Source organism: Vanrija albida (assembly GCF_041260175.1).
Source record: "Vanrija albida strain AlHP1 chromosome Unknown contig_2, whole genome shotgun sequence".
Classification (NCBI taxonomy): Eukaryota; Fungi; Basidiomycota; class Tremellomycetes; order Trichosporonales; family Trichosporonaceae; genus Vanrija; species Vanrija albida.
Window position 1 is genome coordinate 2,274,251 of NW_027191421.1, and position 17,521 is coordinate 2,291,771.

Consider the following 17,521-nt stretch of genomic DNA (forward strand, 5'->3'; position numbering starts at 1 on the left):
GCGCGTGGTTTTCACGTGGTCCTAGCGTGACATGCCCTGACTCACGTGATGTTCCAGACTGTGACTAATGAATTAGTGATTCAGGGCTAATGGGCTTGTTGTTGTTGTTTACAAAAAAGTGGAGGTTTGTTTGTCGGGTTGGGCGGCGCGCGGCGCGTTGACTTTGGAGGGCGCGCGCGTTTCAAAAGTTCCAAGCCACAAGTGGTCCCGGCGGGTCGAAGGGGAGGGTGCGTGATGATGCTGCATCTCATCCCACGAACCACTTGGCTGTTGCGACAACAACATTGACACGACGACAACGACCTCTTGACGACTTTGCTCACGACCACTTCACCTCACAATGCCACCAAAAGCCCATTTAGAAAAGCAGTTCCCATCAAGAACACCAAGGTCGCGCCCGGCATCAGGCTTAGCCGCGGCGGCCAACGACGTGTCCACCCCGCCGCCAGCTGGCACAAGCGGCAGTGGGATTCGCCTCGGCCTCGCTGCGTTGCCCTCTGACGCCTCCCCGCTCGGCGTGTCTCGCCCAGCTGCACCCAGCCGGGTCAAGAAGCGCATCTCGGCCACCCCGTCTCCCCGCCCGTCGCCATCGCACACCTCGCTCCAGTCGCTCAGCAACGAGACGAGCCGTGCGGCCACGCCCGAGCGGTACACTGGGACCATTACCGACAGGACCGAGGAGGAGCTTGGACTGGCCAGCCGCCAGGCGCTGCAGGACGCCCTCCGCCGCGAGTGGCTAGGCCGAGAGAAGGTGGGCTGGCAGCTGTGCCAGAAACTCGCGGGGCGGCACTGACACAACGCGCCCAGTTCATCGCACGGATCGACGAGCTCGACACTATCCAGCAGACCCAGGAGGACAAGCTCACTGACGGCGCCAAGGCGTTTGAGAACGTGCAGGGCAAGTTCGAGTCGGCACTCAACGAGCAGGCGGTGCTCGAGGCAGAGCTCGAAGCTGCCAACGACCTCATCGACAGACTGAGACATTCTGGTACCGAGGCCGAGCGCCAGCTCAGACAGTCTCAGCGGCGGTATGCTGACCAGGTAAGGAGGCTCTTACGCACAAACCCACCTTGCTTCCCTTTCTTACTCGCTTGCAGGAGAAGGCATTCGAGGCCGAGCGTTCGGTCCACCTGGCCGAGCAGCAACACTTGCACCAGCGAATCAAGTCACTTTCTGCCGAGCGGTCCGCTCGGCCCAACACCGACGACGCACATGCCGCGTTGCAGGAGGAGCTTGTGACTATTACGGCGTCGCACCAGACCCTGGTTCAGCAGCTAACGACGCTTGCCGATGAGCTTCACGAGATCAAGGCCGATAATGCCAAGCTGGTGGAAGAGAATGAGAGCTGGCAGTTATTGATCGAGGAGCGTACGCTCGCTGGAACGATGCGCGGTGGCCTGCTCCCCGCTACGACCGAGGGCGCCAACGGCGGATCCAACAACACGACCGCCCCGTCGTCGATCCGCATCAAGGAGCCCAACGCCCTCGAGACGTTAGAGGAGCAGCTCGAAATGGACGAGCTACACTCGGAACTCGAGCAGCAGCAGTCCATCTTTGACGAGAGCGACCGCGTTCTTACTGCCGAGCTGCAGCGCGTGTCGTCGGGCGGATCGTTCCTGTCCGCCTCGCCGAACAACGGCGGCTCGCTCGCTGCCGAGCTAGGTTCGATCCCCTCGTTCGCCGAGCTCGACACGCTCAGAACTGAGAACAAGACGCTCAAGGAGTCGAACAAGGCGCTTGCGCTGTACTGCTCCAAGGTGGGTTATCTGCACCGGTTGTGTTGCTAACCCGGCAGATTCTGGATCGCATTCTGGCGTCTGAAGGCTACGAGCATGTCCTTTCGACCGACTACCGCACGCGCCGTGGCCTGCGCCCGACGTCTACCAGCAGCAAGCCCAAGCTCAACATCGAGGAGCTGGCCAAGACGATGGAGACAAACGGCCCGCCCCCGGTTCCCGAGCTGCCACCCAGGCCCGCGCCGCCGGCTCCCGCCGCGTCCAAACCTCGCCCGCAGAGCATGCTCCTGCCGCGCTCGACGTCGAGCACGAACGTCACCGCCAGGTCCGCTGGCGATGTGAGCCCCCCGAAGAAGGACGATGACAAGAGGGTATGTTCAGGCTGGCGCCTTGACCCGCTGACATTCAGGCGCGCCGTGGCTTCTCAATCGACTTCCGTTCGCTTGGCTTCGGCCCCGCTGAGAAGCCCGAGCCCAAGCCCGTCCTCAAGCCTCTTCAGCTTGCTTCGCGCGCCGCGCCTGCCGCGCACAAGGACGCCCCTAATCCTCGCAACTCGACGTCTTCCATGCCTCCGCCGCCCCTCCCGAGCCCCTCTGTCAGCGTGGCGCGCAAGTTAGACCCGACCGAAGAGGACGAGGAGGACCTCAAAGAGCGCCACCGCATGCAGGCCGCTCTCAAGCTCATGGGGATCGACCCCAACGCCAACAATGGCACCATCCCGCCACCTCCGAGTCAGGTGCTGGCCGACAACGCCAGCGCCAAAGACGTCGAAGCGGCTACCCCGTCCTCCTCTGGGGCGGGGTCGTGGTTTTCCCGTCGCTTGTCCCGCCAACCCACCGCCACCACCACTTCAGCTTCTGCTCAGAATGCTCCAGCCTCCGAGTCCGCCCCCGTACCATCCGACCGCTCCGAGCGCGGGCGGAGCACGCCGCTCGCGCGGCTCTCGGTCGTCCTCTCCGCCAACGACGTTGCAGCGATCACGGGCGGGCTCCAGCTGAGCGACGTCCACCCCGACATGGACGAGGGTGAGGCTGCTGCGGCCGCCCTGCGTGCCTATGACGCTCGCGAGCGCGAGCAGGCCCGCCTCCTCGCTGAGGGCAAGTCGCAGGCGGCGTACACGTCGCCGTCAAAGGTTCTCCGCCCGAGCATCACGCGGTCCAACAGCACGATCAGCACGGGCAGCAGCGACGTCGGCGGCACGGTCGCGCGCAACTCGTTCAGCAGCGACGTGCGCAACTCGTTCTCGAGCGAGCCGCGCTCGTACACGAACGGGGCGAGCAAGCACCAGCCGCGCGCGAGCGTGAGCACGCTGTGGAGCATGGGCTCGTCGACGACCGAGGCGGAGCACCTGATCGAGGCGTAGGTGGAGGAGCATGGAGGAACGAGCCTTACGAACGAAACGACCGGCGCCTGTGCCACATTAGCTATAGACTGATGCATTCTGTCATGTGTAGGGTGAGGTGTGGGTATGGCGATGCGGGGTATGAGTCGTGGGGGCAGGCTAGACGCTGCGGAAGCGCTGGTAGTAGCCTTTGCACTTCTCCTCAATGGTCTCTTGGTAGGTCTCGGGCAGGGTGCCGACGATGCGCGCGGGGTTGCCGCCCCAGATTGTCATGGAGGGGACGACTGTGCCGTCGGGGAGGACAGCGTCGGGGAGGATGAGTGCGAGGTCTTTGATGATGACGAATTTGCCCTGCGTGTGTGTCAGTGCCAACGAGCGCAGCGAGTGGGCGCGGCGAGCAGGAGTAAGAGCAGGAGCAGCAGCCTCCTCCCAGATACCTCCCTCCCCTCCTCCGCGCTCCAGCCCAAAACTCACCACCACGGCGCGCGCGCCAATCTCCACCCCGTGCCCGATGCTCGCGGCCTCGACGATCGCGTCAGGCCCGATATGCACATAGTCGGCCACGCGGACGGGGTAGAACGTGAACGCGCCCTTGTAGATCTTGCCCGGGGGCCGCAGCACCACGCCCTCGGAGATGAGGCAGTAGCGGCCCATGCTGACGACGACGTGCTGGCCTGGGGCGGAGCGCCGAAGGTCGCCGCGGATGATGGCGCCTGCGCGTACGAGCGGGGTGGGGGCGTGCCGGCGGAGGAAGGGGTGGGATGCAGTATCGAGCCGGGAGAAGACTATCAGCCCTGCCTTAACTCGCTCGCTCGCTCGCGCACTCACGCGTCTGGATAATGCTCTTGCCGCCCAGCACAATATTCGTCGCGCCGAGTATCGTCGCCTTGCGCGACACCTTGTCTGCCCGTCAGCGCCCGCCGCCAGCCCCGCACCCACTCCCCGTGTCCGTCTCGATGTATGTCCCCTTCTCAAAGGTGACGACGGGGTCGAACGCGCCCATGGTGGTGGGGGTGCGTGAGTCGAGGCAGAAAGCACAACAACAATCGTCGCGCGGGCTTGGTCGTCTGGGTTCAGTAGGTGGGTGGCCAGGGTGGAGGGCCATCGCGTGGCGTGGCCGTGCCTTGGGTTTCGCCGCGCCCGACCTTCATCGACCACATCATCAGCCAAGTCTTTCAATCACACCACCCACCATGGCGACGGCGGCGACAAGACGAGCAAGTGCCGAGTCGGCGGGCGGCATCGACGCCGCGAGTGCGGCCATGGCGCGGCTCGGCGCGGATTTCGGCGACTGTGAGTGGGCTCGCTGGCTCGTCGTGGACGGCGCTCACGATACCAGCTACAGCGCTCCAGCACCACCGCCAGATCCACGCGCGCCTCCAGCTCGAGATCCTCGACGTGCGCGAGGAGGTCGCGCGGCTCAAGGCCGAGCTGAGGCGCGATGCCGGCCCGGCGAGGATGGGGCATATCCAGAAACAGATTGGGGTGGGTGTCGGCGTCGTGGCCTGAGGCCGTTCGTCGTGAACGAGCTGCTCACTCCCTGCTCACATGCTGACTCCTCCCCCAGCACCTCATGACCCAGATCAACGCGATCCGCGAGAAGGCCGCAGAGGCCGAGGCCATCGTAAAGGCCATCACGTCGGATATCCAGCGCCTCGACATTGCCAAGCGCAATCTCACACGCACGATGCAGACGATTGAGAGATGGAGCATGCTGAGTGGGTCGGCATCGGTGCCTCAATGCTAACGGCGCAGAGAACGCGCACCAGCAGCTGCGCGCGCTCATCCCGACCAAGCGGTACAAGGACATGGCGAGCGCGCTCGCCGCCGTGGTGCAGCTCCTCGACCCGCTCCGGCCGCTCACGACCGTCGTCGAAGTCGCAGACGTGTTCAAGGCCGCCGAGGCCGACCGCAAGGTCGTGCAGGAAAAGGTCAACGTCGAGATGGAGGCCTTCTTCCGCAACGACCCCAACCACCCGCCCGACCTGCGCGTCGTCGCAGAGTCGTGCCTCGTCGTCGACGTCCTCGGGGCCGACTACAAGATGCACATTATCGAGCGCTACATCCAGCTCCAGCTCGCAGAGTACCGCCGCATCTTCCGCAGCACCGACGAGGCCGGCCAGCTCGACAACGTGCCCCGGCGGTACGCGTGGTTCCGGCGCGTGCTCAAGCACCACGACGAGGAGCACGCCGCCCTCTTCCCGCCCAGCTGGGAGGTGACGCGCCTGCTCGTCGCTGGGTTTGCCGAGCAGACGCGCGTGGATCTGGCCAACGTGCTGGGCAAGCAGGTGCCCCAGGTCGGCGTGCTGTTGGACGCGCTGCAGGCGACGCTGGACTTTGAGGGAGTGCTGGTGCGGAGGTTCAACAAGCCGGTAGGTCGAGGACGGGGGAAGCGGCTGACTCGCCCAGTTCGAGGACATTACGGCCGGTGGGCTCAACTCGCTCGGCGCGCCGACGACAAAGTGGACCATCTCGAGCATCTTCGACTCGCATTTCGGCATCTATGTCGACGCGCAGGACCGCGCGATATCCGACATGCTGAGCCAGTACCGCGGCGCCAAGAGCCGCACGTCGATGGACGGCACGCTCAACGAGACGGACGCGGCGGCGGCTATCATCCTTCCGAGTTCGACGGAGCTATTCTACGTCTACGGGCAGACACTGGAGCAGTGTGCCAAGTACACGCGTGGCGAGCCGCTGTTGAAGCTCGCCAAGGTGTTTGGCAAGTGGCTCAAGGTGTACTGTGGTGAGTGGCTGGCGTGGGGCGCACGAGTGACCACGCTGACACGCCAGACGACGTCCTCCTCATCGGGCTCAAGAAGCCAGAGGGCCACCTCGTCAGACGGTCCCTCGAAGGCCGCGGTCCCCAGCTCCAGGAGACGAAGAACGCGTGCATGGTGCTCAACACGGCCGAGTACTGTCTCAACACGTCGCTGCAGCTCGAGGACCGGCTCAAGGACAAGGTCAAGGACGAGCTCAAGGACTCCATCTCGTTCCAAGAGGAGCGCGACGCCTTCACCCTCGCAATGTCGCAGTGCGTCACGACCATCCTGCGCGAGCTCGAACAGTCGTGCGAGCCAGCCTTCGCCGCCATCCTCAAAACACCATGGCGCGATCTCGAGAACGTGTCCGGGCGGTCCGCGTACGTCGTCGACCTCGTCGGCAGCATCAAGGAGGTGGCCGAGTGCGTGCGCACACGTATCGAGTCGAAAAAGTACATTCGCAACTTTGCCGACAAGGCGGTCGGGCTCGTCATTGCGCGCTTCACGCAGGCCGTGGTCAAATCGCGCCCGCTCAAGAAGATCGGCGCCGAGCAGATCCTCCTCGACGTGCAGGCCGTCAAGGCGTGCCTGCTCGACCTGCCAGAACCGCACCCGGAAAACTCGACAAACTCGTACGTCAAGTACGTGACCAAGAGCACGGGCCAGCTCGAGACCATGCTCAAGGTCATCCTGGCCCCCGACGACCCGCCAGAGGGCTTTGTTCAGAACTACTGCCTGCTCATTGGGGACAGGAGCTTTACAAACTTCCAGAAGGTAAGCTGGCGATTGAATGATCAAGCTGACCCCAGATCCTCGATATCAAGGGCACGGCGCGCGCCGACCAGCAGAAGCTGCTCGACATCTTCCTGTCCGTCACGGGGACCAACGCCGACCTCGCCGACACGTCCTTCCTCACCGCGCTGGATATGGACCCTGGCGCGACCGACACGGCCAAGCTCCAGTCGCCGGCGACGAGCCACGTCGGAGGGCTCTTCTCGCCCACCGGCAGCGGGCCACCCACCGGCGTTCTCCCGGCGCTGCTGCGTGCCGGTGAGCCCTACTCGCCCGACGGACGCTCCGACACACCAAAGACATTTGGCGACTTTAGGCGTTTGGTTCAGTTTGCGACACGGCGCGAGGGCTACATGTCGTAGGAGGCGCTAGAAGTCTTAGATGCACGCGTGCGCGACAACGTCGCATATGCAATGTCTGACTGGTGTCAGGGTATCACAGAGTACAAGGGGTATCTGTACAGGTGGCACTGGGCTCCCCTACAGAAGCTCCAGGCGAGGGGGGTACAGCGAGATTCCTATGTGGTGGCCAGAGATGCGCGATTAGTATGGCTTTTCTCCACTGAGGAGCTGCGCCGCGGGGGTCGGCGACGGTGGCTTGGTCGTCTCCCCTGGTGGGCGGGTGCGCCCGGACGAGAAGCCGTACAGGTAGTTTTTGTAGTAGCTGTCGTCGAGCTCGTTGTTGAAGTACGTCTGGCGTATCCTGAAGAAGACGGCGGCCGTGAGGAGCGAGTCGGACCCGGCCTGGTGCTGGGGGCCTATCCTCTGAACCTGGGGGGTTAGAAATAGTCAAGCTGCTAAACCCACTCCGAGCGACTCGGCAATCTCCTGCAGGCCGCCGCGCAGCGTCTTGACTGAGCGCACCACGTGCTTGATGTCGTAGATGCACGGGAACCAGATGAACAGGAGGCGGAAAAAGTCATTCTCCGTCGCCGGGAGCGGCTCGCACGTCAGGATGCGCAGCAGGTATCCAAAGTCGTAGCCCCTGGTGGTTAGCCTTCGCTGGACACTTCTACCCACGAGTGGAAGGACACCCATTTGATGTTGGGGAAGAGCACCAGCCCAGATGTGACGAGCAGCTCCCCAAAGTACTCGACGTCGATGCCGTCCTCCTCGTTGCGCTTGAAGTCGATGCCCGAGTTTTTGAGCAGGTCGATCGACTCAGGCGCGTACATGTCGTCGCTGGCGTCAGCTGCTGTCTTGGGAGGATAGCTCACTTCAAGTTGAACTGGAAGTTGAACTGCCAGGTCATGCCCTCGGGGCTGTGGCCATCCTCGTCACACAGCGTTACGCCCAGCTGGATAATCTTGAGCATGTCGACGTTACACCGCATCGTCTGGTAGTGGTAGTCTGAGCCAGTCTTGAAGCTACCGATCGGTCGCGCGACGATGCCTGGAAACTCGGTGTCCTGGGTTGTGAGCGGGCGAAGCGGGCCAGACGGGCAAGCAAACGCACCATCGAGACGAATGGGTACTGGTCAATGGCGGCGCGGAGGGCGGCAAACTCCTGCTCGAGGTTGTCTGCCCATACCTGATGTCGTTAGCCTGAGGAGACGAGCGAGGAGAGGCGCGGCGCCTTTGCTTACCTCGTGGATGCCATAGTCTGATTGCCGCTGAAGCGATCCCATGGCGGCGGCGAGGGTGTGGAGAGCGGGGAGTGGAGAGAGGAGGGGATGAGTATGTGCTTGTTTATGTATCCAGTCTGAAGTGATGCTGCGATGGAGAGGGCACAATGAAGCAGCGACCAGTCTCTCACTCGCTCGACGGGTTGATCGATCGGCAATAGACTTGGCTGGATGAGTGGTGGTGCGGTGGGTGGTGCAATTTGCTTCCGTCTCCTCCGATTCCTCCACAGCCAGGCTGACTGGCTGCCACGAGGGAAGGCGAGGAAGGTGCAAAGGTGAGGAAGGCACCGCCCGCCTGCCCGCCTGCACTGCGCTGCGCTGTGCCGCAAATGAGCTCCCACTGTTACAGGGACGATGACGACCACCCCCTTCGCTGTGCTGTCGTTTCGCAACTCGTTCACCCCACATTGACGCGGCGACGACGACGACGACATCCAACGACGACGACGTGCTCTGCCTTTTCAGTCTCATCGACCATCACACGAGACAGAGATACAACGGACACGTCTACACTACACATACCACAACCTACTCCAACTGCTTGACCGCTCCCCATAGACATCAGATCGCACCACAATGGTACGTAGAAGAGCAACCCCGCACGCCCGCCCGCAGGCGCACAGCCACCACCACCACCACCCTCACTTCAATCACACCCGCTGACATCCAATCTACAGGCGGTGGGGAAGAAGGGCAAAAAGGTCGGCGGCCTGCTCGCGAGCAGCGGCGTCGCAAAGCCCTCAAAAGTGGCCAAGGTGGGTGCATCGCGCCGGCGTGCTAGAGCTCACCCGACCAGGCCGACTGGTCCGAGGGCTTTCAGAAGAAGAAGACGGCGGGCGTCCAGGACATGACGCTGTTGAGCACAATCACCAACGAATCTATCAATGAGAACCTCAAGGCCCGGTTTCAGAACCAAGAGATCTATGTGCGTGTGCTGGGGACAGCACGAGGACCAGGCGGCTGACTCCGCTCCCTCTCAGACCTACATTGCTCATGTGCTTATCTCGGTCAACCCGTTCCGAGGTGAGTTGTATCTCGCATCACTGTCGACATGTCTGACTCTCCCAGACCTCGGCATCTACACCGAGGCGATCCTCAACACGTACCGCGGCAAGAACCGTCTCGAGATGCCACCACACGTGTTCGCCATTGCCGAGGCAGCATACTACAAGATGACGACCGAGAAGGAGAACCAGTGTGTGATCATCTCGGGCGAGTCGGGCGCCGGCAAGACCGAGGCCGCCAAGCGCATCATGCAGTACATCGCCGCTGTGAGCGGTACCGAGAGCGGCTCGGGCATCGAGGGTATCAAGGAGATGGTGTTGGCTACCAACCCGCTGCTCGAAAGTTTCGGATGCGCAAAGACGCTGAGGAACGACAACTCTAGTCGACACGGCAAGTACCTCGAGATCATGTTCAACGACCTCGGCCAGCCTGTTGGCGCCCAGATCACAAACTATCTCTTGGAAAAGGTGAGTGGAGCTAGTGGTGGAGCTCAAGAGCTTTGCTGACGCTGCCCAGAACCGTGTTGTCGGCCAGATCAAGAACGAGCGCGACTTCCACATCTTCTACCAGTTCACCAAGGGCGCGAGCTCGCAGCAGCGGGGTGAGTTGACATGGCGGGGCCGAGGACAACGCTGACTCTGCTGCAGAGGAATTCGGCCTCCAGGGTCCCGACGCGTACGCCTACACCAAGAAGAGTGGATGCCAGGACGTCGCGAGCATCGACGATGTTGCCGACTTCCGGGAGACCTTGGTGAGTAGCTGCGAGGCTTCACAGCTCCCATCTAACGCCCCAGCGTGCCATGGACATTATCGGTCTCACCCCTGACGAGCAAAACTCCATCTTCCGTGTGCTGGCCACCATCCTGTGGATCGGTAATGTCGAGTTTGTCGAGGGCGATGATGGCAACGCCACGATCGTCGACCCCGGTGTCGTGGACTTTGTTGCCTACCTCATGAACACGGACTCGGCCACCGTCTCCAAGGCGCTCCTCACCCGCATCATGGAGACCCAGCGCGGCGGTCGCCGAGGTGAGCCAACGTACTTGGAGTTAGCTGACAGTCAGGATCCGTCTATGAGGTTCCCCAGAATGTCCCACAAGCCACCTCTGGTCGCGATGCCCTCGCCAAGGCGCTCTACAACAACCTCTTCGAGTGGATCGTCAGCCGCGTCAACGTCTCTATGAAGCCCCAGTCCCGGCATTCCTACGTCATTGGCGTTCTCGACATTTACGGCTTCGAGATCTTCCAGGATAACAGCTTTGAGCAGCTCTGCATCAACTACGTCAACGAGAAGCTTCAGCAGATCTTCATCGAGTTGACGCTCAAGGCTGAGCAGGAGGAGTATGTGCGCGAGCAGATCAAGTGGACGCCCATCAAGTTCTTCGACAACGCCGTCGTGTGTGACCTGATCGAAGGCAAGCGACCTGCCGGTATCTTCTCCACCTTGAACGATGCCACGGCCACTGCGCACGCCGACCCCTCGGCTGCCGACAATGCCTTTATGCAGCGCTCCAACATGCTGTCGTCCAACCCCAACTTTGAGCCCCGTGGCAACAAGTTCCTGATCAAGCACTATGCCGGTGATGTGCTCTACAACGTCCCTGGCATGACCGACAAGAACAAGGACACGCTCAGCAAGGACATCCTGACGCTTATCGAGGGCGCCAAGGACCCCTTCCTCCACACGCTCTTCCCCGACAAGGTGGACCACGACTCGAAGAAGCGTCCCCCTACTGCTGGTGATAAGATTAGGGTAAGTGTGTTGGCAAGTGTGCGTTTCCTAACACCCGCAGCAATCGGCCAACGAGCTGGTCACCAACCTCAAGCAGTGCCAGCCCCACTACATCCGTACCATCAAGCCGAACCAGAACCGGTCGCCCTCCGAGTACGACGACAAGGCGATTCTCCACCAGATCAAGTACCTCGGTCTGCAGGAGAACATTCGTGTCCGTCGCGCCGGTTTCGCCTACCGTGCCGACTTCCAGAAGATGGTGGAGCGATTCTACCTGCTGTCGCCCAGCACATCGTACGCGGGTGACTACATCTGGGAGGGAGACGCGCGCTCGGGCTGTGAGCGTATCCTCACCGACGCCAAGATTGCCAAGGACGAATGGCAGATGGGTGTCACCAAGGCCTTCATCAAGAACCCCGAGACGCTGTTCTACCTCGAGGGCGAGCGTGACCGCTACTGGCACACCATGGCCAGCAGGATTCAGCGTGCTTGGCGTGCGTACGTGCGCCGCAAGCACGAGGCTGCCACCAAGATCCAGCGCTTCTGGCGTGGACAGAAGGACAACCTCGTGTTCGCTGCCAAGCGCGACTACGGCCACCAGGTTCTTGCTGGCAGGAAGGAACGCCGCAGGTTCTCTCTTCTCGGCATGCGCAAGTTCATGGGCGACTACCTCGATGTCGGTGGCAATTCGCCCCAGGGTGAGCTGCTGCGCAATGCCGCAGGCTTCCCCCGGTCCGAGACGGTCGGCTTCAGCTCGCGTGGAGAGATCCTCGTGTCCAAGCTCGGCCGCTCGAGTAAACTCAGCCCACGCTTCTTCATTGTCACCGACAAGGCGTTCTACATTGTCGTGTCGGCTGCCAAGGACGGCCGCGTCTCGACGACCCTCGAGCGCAAGATCCCTCTCTCGACGATCCGTGCCATCGCGATGACCAACCTGCGCGACGACTTCATCATCCTCAACGTTCCCCCTTGCGAGGAGGGCGACCCAGTCATGACCTGTGCCTTCAAGACCGAGCTCACGTGTGTCATCCTCACCGAGGTCGGCGGCAACCTTTCTGTCAACATTGGCCCTACGATCGAGTACGCCAAGAAGAAGGACAAGAAGGCGACGATCAAGGCAGTCAAGGGTGGCGGCGCCGGCGACGCCGTGTACAAGAGCCACACCATTACTGTCGGCGCTGGTGAGGCCCCCAACAGTGTTTCCAACCCCATGCCGCCCCGCAAGCCCAAGGCCAAGAAGGCCGCGAAGGCTGCACCGGCTGCCTATGCTGGACGCTCGGCGAACCGCCCCGTGGCGCGCCAGCTGCCTGGTGCGACCAAGCCATCGGCACCTGCAGGGATCCCTGCGGCTGCTCCCGCTGCTCCTGCGGCTACCGCCGCCCCCGCTTCCACTGGCCGGGCAGCTCCTCCTGCCAACCTGGTCGCTGCGCTCGGCGGTGGACGGGCTGTCCCTCCTGCTGCGGGTGCCGGTCGTGCCGTGCCCCCTACTGCCGGAGCCGCTCGTGCCGTGCCGCCCCCTTCTTCGGGTGGCCGCAGTGCTCCCCCGCCACCTCCACCTCCACCTCCGCCTCCGGCCCCCGCCGCGCCAGCTGCTCCTCCAAAGGAGTTGTACAAGGCTCTGTACGCCTTCCAGGGCCAGGACGGCGAGATGTCGCTTGTCAAGGGCGACGAGGTCGAGGTCAAGGAGAAGGACGACAACGGATGGTGGATGGTCGTCAAGAACGGACAAGAGGGCTGGGCTCCGTCCAACTACCTCAAGCTCATTGAGCAGCCAGCCGCCCCTCCGCCGCCGCCTCCTGTGGCCAAGCGCTCCACACCTCCCGCGCCCGCGGCGCCTGCTGCCGCCGGCGGTATCTCGGGTCTTGCGGCGGCGCTCAACGGCCGCACCAACGGCAGCAGCCAGTCGACGCCTGGGTCTTCACCTGGTAGCTCGCGGCCCGCGTCTGCGATTGGCGGTCGCGGCGCACCCCCTGCGCTCAAGGCCAAGCCGGTCATTCCTCCCAAGCCGGGAGCGAAGCCGGCGCTTGGTGGCAAGCCGCCCATCCCAGCCGTGAACCGTACGCCTCCACCGGCGGCGTCCAGCGGCCCCGGGCAGGTCGCCCAGCCTGCCGCTGCTGGTGGCCAGCTGGACCTCGCTGCTGCTCTGCGCAAGAGGGCTGCGCAGCAGCACTAGGCGGTGGCACAACTTCTGACGATAGATTATTAAGTAAAGATTTCTCGGACCTGGCTTGTACGAGTATCTGGTATGGTGATGCACGAATTACGGACTGGCAGGGGGTATGAATGCATGCGGGTGTGGTTGTACGGGGGGTGGGTAGAGCTGGGTTGGCGGACTGGAAAAGTCAGCTCCGTCGGCTCGGTCACTCCCCACACGACGCCGCCCACACCCACAACCCACCTATGCGTTGAGCGGCCTCGTCCACTCATAGTTCCAGCCCTTTCCGCGCGTCTCGGTCGGGATCCAGGCCTCGCGGGGGACCAAGCCGGGCACGCGGTTCTCGATAAAGCGCGACTCGGCCGTCTTGCGCTTGCCCTGGGCGATGCCCTGCGCGGCGGCCGTGTACGCCGACGACGCGTGCGAGATGCGGACCATGGCCGAGTCGTACACCTGGCGGTTGACGCCCCTCGTCGTGACGGCCTCGAGCTCGTCACAGGCGTCGGTGAGCGCGGCAAACTTGGCGCGGAGGGCCCTCTGGCGGGCCTCGGTCTCCCGCCTCCGGAGGAGCTGGTACGCGCGCTCGACCGTCTCGTACGCCTCGTGGCTGGGGAGCACGTGCTGGATGCGCGCGAGGTGGTTCGGGTGCCGCGCGCCGACTGGGGACGCCTGCCCGGGAGCGGCAGTGTTGGCGGGGTAGAGGACCTCGCGGAGGACGTCGAGGCGCGAGTCGGTGGGCTGCAGGTCGTGCGGGTTGCCCTTGGGCGCCTTGGCCGCGACGAAGGAGGAGCGCGCGAGCGCCGGCGCCGCGGCCGAGGCGCGGCGTGATGTCGAGGCGAGGAGGGACATGGTGTGGTGGGGGGGTGGAGGACGTCGAGATGGCAAGAACGGTGGACAGCGACAAAGTCAAAGTGAGGTGCAGGTCGGAAATCTCGGGCGGTAGGGATGGCACGTGGGTGTCGCGTGGCGGGTTTGGGCGGGAGCAGATTGCGCGAGTGTGGCACTTGCCGCTGATAGCGATAGGCGTTGGCGCAAGTGGAACAGTGTGCTGGGCGAAACGGCCCTTCGAGAAGACAGATTGCATGGGTGTCTACTGGGAGAAAGACAGTAAAGTACAGCCCGTACATATGGGAAGGAGACGAGTGACGGGGGCTTGAAGACGCCCGATATCGATATCGTGGACGGCAATAGTTACGTAACGCCATCCGACCCGAGATGACGAGTGGCGGTGCTGATTACGGCGGGCACATAGCCTTGGCCGCTGTTGACATCTTGGCTCGACGTGACAACCAACGATGGCCATCACCTTCCCCTTCCTCATCCTACTCCCCACTCGCCACAATGCGGCTTTGGCCATCCAAGTCGAAGAAGAGTAAGAGCAGCTGCCCGCCAGCCCACTTACCCCCACCCCAGCCCGGATCAAGATCCTCGCCGAGGCGCGGTCCACCCACCTGCACTGGGACGCGGTCGCCAAGTCCAAGGAGCACGACGACAACGACCCCTTCGCCCCGCTCCGGGCTCTATGCCCCACCACACCAGAGCTCGCTCGCGAGGCGCTCGAAGACGAGCGTGCGGCAGGCCGGCCCCAGTTCCGGGCCGTCGCCGAGTTTGAGCTTGTGCGTGTCCGCCCGCCCCAAAGTCCCCGCTCACACCCAGGGCCTCGAGTTTGACGCACTGCTCGATGCGATAAACAGCTGCACCCTCGACTCGCTGGCCATCACGGTCGAGGCGGGCGGCATATTCCGCAGCATGGACGCGTTCGTCGAGAAGTTTATTGACCGGCTCGAGCTCCGGCTGCGGATGCTACACATCGTGAGCGTCTCGCGCTCGCTGTCCCTGCATGACCTCCGGCTCTCGATCCCAGCGATCGCGCGGTACATCGCCGGCCCGCGCGCCCCCGGGATACAGGAGATCGGTATAGGGGCGTCCTTCCCCGGTCACCCGAACAGAGATGCCGCTCCAGCCTTCTCCCTGCTGGTGGACAGGCTTGATCGCGACTGGAGTTATGGCCGCGGCGTTGGCTGGTACCCCCTCCCCCGGGTCGAGGCGAAGCGGAAATCCGCGGCGCGAGACCCACCCAAGGGTGCAACTGCCTACTACCGGTTCAACAACGTGAGATCCGCCACCAAGGTAGGCAACACGGTGCTCCGGGCGCTCGCTGTGGCGCGGGTGCTGCTCTTAGCGCAGCGCGGCGAGCGCACGGGCTTTGCCGACCTTCCAGCTGAGATCGTGTACGACATTGTGCGCCACGTCATGGGACCTACCTCTCTGAGCGCGCGCGACTGGGGTGTCATCCTCCGCCATGCTGCGGACAGGGACGCGTTGAGGAGCTTGGCGGCTGAGTTTGCTCGCCAAGGCATCAAGTGCTTCAACGTGCCGGAAGACAGGCGGGGACTCACCGACCACCACGACGACCGGATCCGGGCCGAGTGGATGTACAACGGCGGGTTTCTCAAGTGGGTCAACCGGCCCGAGGTAGTGAAGCTCGGAACCGGCGGGTGCACATGCTCGTACGAGTGCACCTGGCCAAGGCTACGATGTGTATTCTCGCCGCGGGGGCGGCAGTGGGGAGCCGAAGGATGGACATGAGGGTGGAGAGAGACCTTGGGTCGAGATGGCCGGATGACTCTCACACCTGCGGCACCCTCGTGCAAACTACGGGGTGGGGCGGGCGGCCCGCTTGCGACACTCGACACACCACGCGCCTCACCGAGCTCCGTCACCAAGGCCCACCTTGACCGCCCCTGCCACACCCCTGCCACCGTACAGTCAAGAGTACATGTCTATGGCCGAGGCTTCTACAATCTAGCTAGCTACACGCCGCCTAGTTGACAAGCACGTAGCGGAACTTCGCCTTGCCCGCGTACATGTCGTTGACGGTCTGGGTCGCCTCGCTCATGGGGCGCGTCTCGATCCAGGGCCGGATGTCCTTCTCGAGCGCGAGCTTGAACATGTCCTCGAGCTCGCGGGGCGAGCCGACCAGGCTGCCCGTGACCGTCTTGCCGAGGAGCGCCCAGCCGAGCTTGGGCAGACCGTCGTTGGGGAGGCCGACCGAGATGAACTGGCCGCGCGCCTTGAGCAGGGGGAGGTACAGCTCGTTCATGGGCATGTCGTCCTGGTCCGAGGTCGAGAGGATCATGTCAAAGCTGGCGCGGTGCTCGGCCAGCACCTTGTCGGCGCCGTCGTGCGTGTTGATAAAGCCCGTGGCGCCGAGCGTCGCCGCGTCGGCGCGCTTGCGGTCCGAGTGCGAGATGGCGTACACCTCAGCGCCGAGCGCCTTGGCGAACTGCACGCCGAGGTGGCCCAGCCCGCCGATGCCCACGATGCCGACCTTCTTGCCGGCCTTGGCGCCGTAGTACGAGAGCGGGGCGTAGACGGTGACGCCGGCGCAGAGGAGCGGCGCGGCGACCTCGGACGGGAGACCGTCGGGGATCTTGACGGCGAAGTGGCCCGGGCCCTGGTAGTAGTCGGCGTACCCGCCCTGCGTGTAGGGCTGGACGGCGTCGCCAGTCGGGCCCTGGTACGTGCCGACAAAGCCCTTGATGCAGTACGGCTCCTCGTGGTTGCGGCAGTTGACGCACTCGCCACAGCTTGCGCCCTGCGCTCCGACGCCGACGCGGTCGCCGACCTTGTGTGCGGTGTTGGCGCCGGCGCGGACCACGTGTCCGACGATCTCGTGGCCGGTGATGGCGGGGAACTGGTCGTGCTCGCCCCAGCCGCAGGTCATGACGTGGAGGTCGGTCTGGGGTGTGAGTTGGAGAACAAGAGTCAAGCGGGAGCACTCACGCCACAGACGCCACACGCGTCAATCTTGATCACGACATCGTCCTCGGTGAAGGCGCGGGGCGTGTACTTGGTCTCGTGGAGGTCAAAGTTCTTGGGGTCCTGCTTCTTGAGCGCGGCCTGGCCGGTGAACTGGGCGGGGATGGTGGCGGACATGGCGGGGAGAGAGGGGGGGGGGGAAGGATGTGGTGTTGGAGTTGGTGCTGGAAGTAGTCTGGAGCCCATGCATCCCCCCCGTGTCGCTTTATACTCGCTCGCAGCTTGCCCACAGCTCGCGGCGCGAGCGTCAAAACAATCGTCGACACTCGTCGAAGAATCTCGACGTCAGCAGGTGGAGGTGCCACCTCCACCTCGCGTCGTCGCTTATCGCCCCTAGGGCTACGACGACTCCGGCCGTCGGGCGCGGACACCGGGGGCTGGGCAGGCAGCAGCGCAGGCAACGGCACACCACCGCCGCTGACTCAGCGGGCGAGCAGACATGAGCTCATCGCTAGCGGCGACGGCGATGCGGCCGCGGCGGCGCGGGGGAGGGCAGCGGTCTGGGGTCGGTGAAATTTCACGGCTGCTGCAGTGCAAGGGCTATCGCGTGCC

At 63.6% G+C, this 17,521-nt stretch overlaps 8 protein-coding genes across 8 annotated transcripts; 4 read left to right on the forward strand and 4 right to left on the reverse strand.

Annotated features, from left to right (window-relative positions):
* Window positions 1-340: 340 nt before the first annotated feature.
* Q8F55_002547 (uncharacterized protein) lies at window positions 341-3,099 on the forward strand (the record flags this gene model as incomplete). The annotated part of the gene is made up of 5 exons (XM_069351141.1): window positions 341-751; window positions 808-1,041; window positions 1,098-1,757; window positions 1,796-2,107; window positions 2,146-3,099. 5 exons carry the CDS (start codon window positions 341-343, stop codon window positions 3,097-3,099), a joined length of 2,571 nt encoding a protein of 856 aa, XP_069211527.1.
* A 138-nt stretch (window positions 3,100-3,237) lies between these two features.
* Q8F55_002548 (uncharacterized protein) lies at window positions 3,238-4,081 on the reverse strand (the record flags this gene model as incomplete). Its single annotated transcript, XM_069351142.1, has 4 exons — window positions 3,238-3,429; window positions 3,553-3,791; window positions 3,907-3,981; window positions 4,018-4,081. The coding sequence occupies 4 exons, from the start codon at window positions 4,079-4,081 to the stop codon at window positions 3,238-3,240; spliced, it is 570 nt and encodes a 189-aa protein (XP_069211528.1).
* A 190-nt stretch (window positions 4,082-4,271) lies between these two features.
* VPS53 (Vacuolar protein sorting-associated protein 53) lies at window positions 4,272-6,994 on the forward strand (the record flags this gene model as incomplete). The annotated part of the gene is made up of 7 exons (XM_069351143.1): window positions 4,272-4,371; window positions 4,418-4,563; window positions 4,646-4,796; window positions 4,834-5,450; window positions 5,488-5,824; window positions 5,872-6,614; window positions 6,650-6,994. The coding sequence occupies 7 exons, from the start codon at window positions 4,272-4,274 to the stop codon at window positions 6,992-6,994; spliced, it is 2,439 nt and encodes an 812-aa protein (XP_069211529.1).
* Window positions 6,995-7,174: 180 nt separating this feature from the next.
* Window positions 7,175-8,258, reverse strand: POP2 (CCR4-NOT core DEDD RNase subunit; the record flags this gene model as incomplete). Its single annotated transcript, XM_069351144.1, has 6 exons — window positions 7,175-7,402; window positions 7,439-7,616; window positions 7,652-7,813; window positions 7,849-8,039; window positions 8,087-8,161; window positions 8,217-8,258. The coding sequence occupies 6 exons, from the start codon at window positions 8,256-8,258 to the stop codon at window positions 7,175-7,177; spliced, it is 876 nt and encodes a 291-aa protein (XP_069211530.1).
* Window positions 8,259-8,831: 573 nt separating this feature from the next.
* Window positions 8,832-13,165, forward strand: MYO1_1 (class II myosin; the record flags this gene model as incomplete). The annotated part of the gene is made up of 10 exons (XM_069351145.1): window positions 8,832-8,834; window positions 8,933-9,010; window positions 9,052-9,180; window positions 9,236-9,278; window positions 9,324-9,727; window positions 9,777-9,861; window positions 9,908-10,011; window positions 10,055-10,289; window positions 10,325-11,013; window positions 11,054-13,165. The coding sequence occupies 10 exons, from the start codon at window positions 8,832-8,834 to the stop codon at window positions 13,163-13,165; spliced, it is 3,882 nt and encodes a 1,293-aa protein (XP_069211531.1).
* A 225-nt stretch (window positions 13,166-13,390) lies between these two features.
* Q8F55_002552 (mitochondrial 54S ribosomal protein mL40) lies at window positions 13,391-13,996 on the reverse strand (the record flags this gene model as incomplete). The annotated part of the gene is made up of 1 exon (XM_069351146.1): window positions 13,391-13,996. One exon carries the CDS (start codon window positions 13,994-13,996, stop codon window positions 13,391-13,393), a length of 606 nt encoding a protein of 201 aa, XP_069211532.1.
* Window positions 13,997-14,488: 492 nt separating this feature from the next.
* On the forward strand, window positions 14,489-15,736 carry Q8F55_002553 (uncharacterized protein; the record flags this gene model as incomplete). Its single annotated transcript, XM_069351147.1, has 3 exons — window positions 14,489-14,519; window positions 14,561-14,763; window positions 14,804-15,736. The coding sequence occupies 3 exons, from the start codon at window positions 14,489-14,491 to the stop codon at window positions 15,734-15,736; spliced, it is 1,167 nt and encodes a 388-aa protein (XP_069211533.1).
* Window positions 15,737-15,971: 235 nt separating this feature from the next.
* Window positions 15,972-17,086, reverse strand: Q8F55_002554 (uncharacterized protein; the record flags this gene model as incomplete). Its single annotated transcript, XM_069351148.1, has 2 exons — window positions 15,972-16,889; window positions 16,934-17,086. The coding sequence occupies 2 exons, from the start codon at window positions 17,084-17,086 to the stop codon at window positions 15,972-15,974; spliced, it is 1,071 nt and encodes a 356-aa protein (XP_069211534.1).
* Window positions 17,087-17,521: the final 435 nt, after the last annotated feature.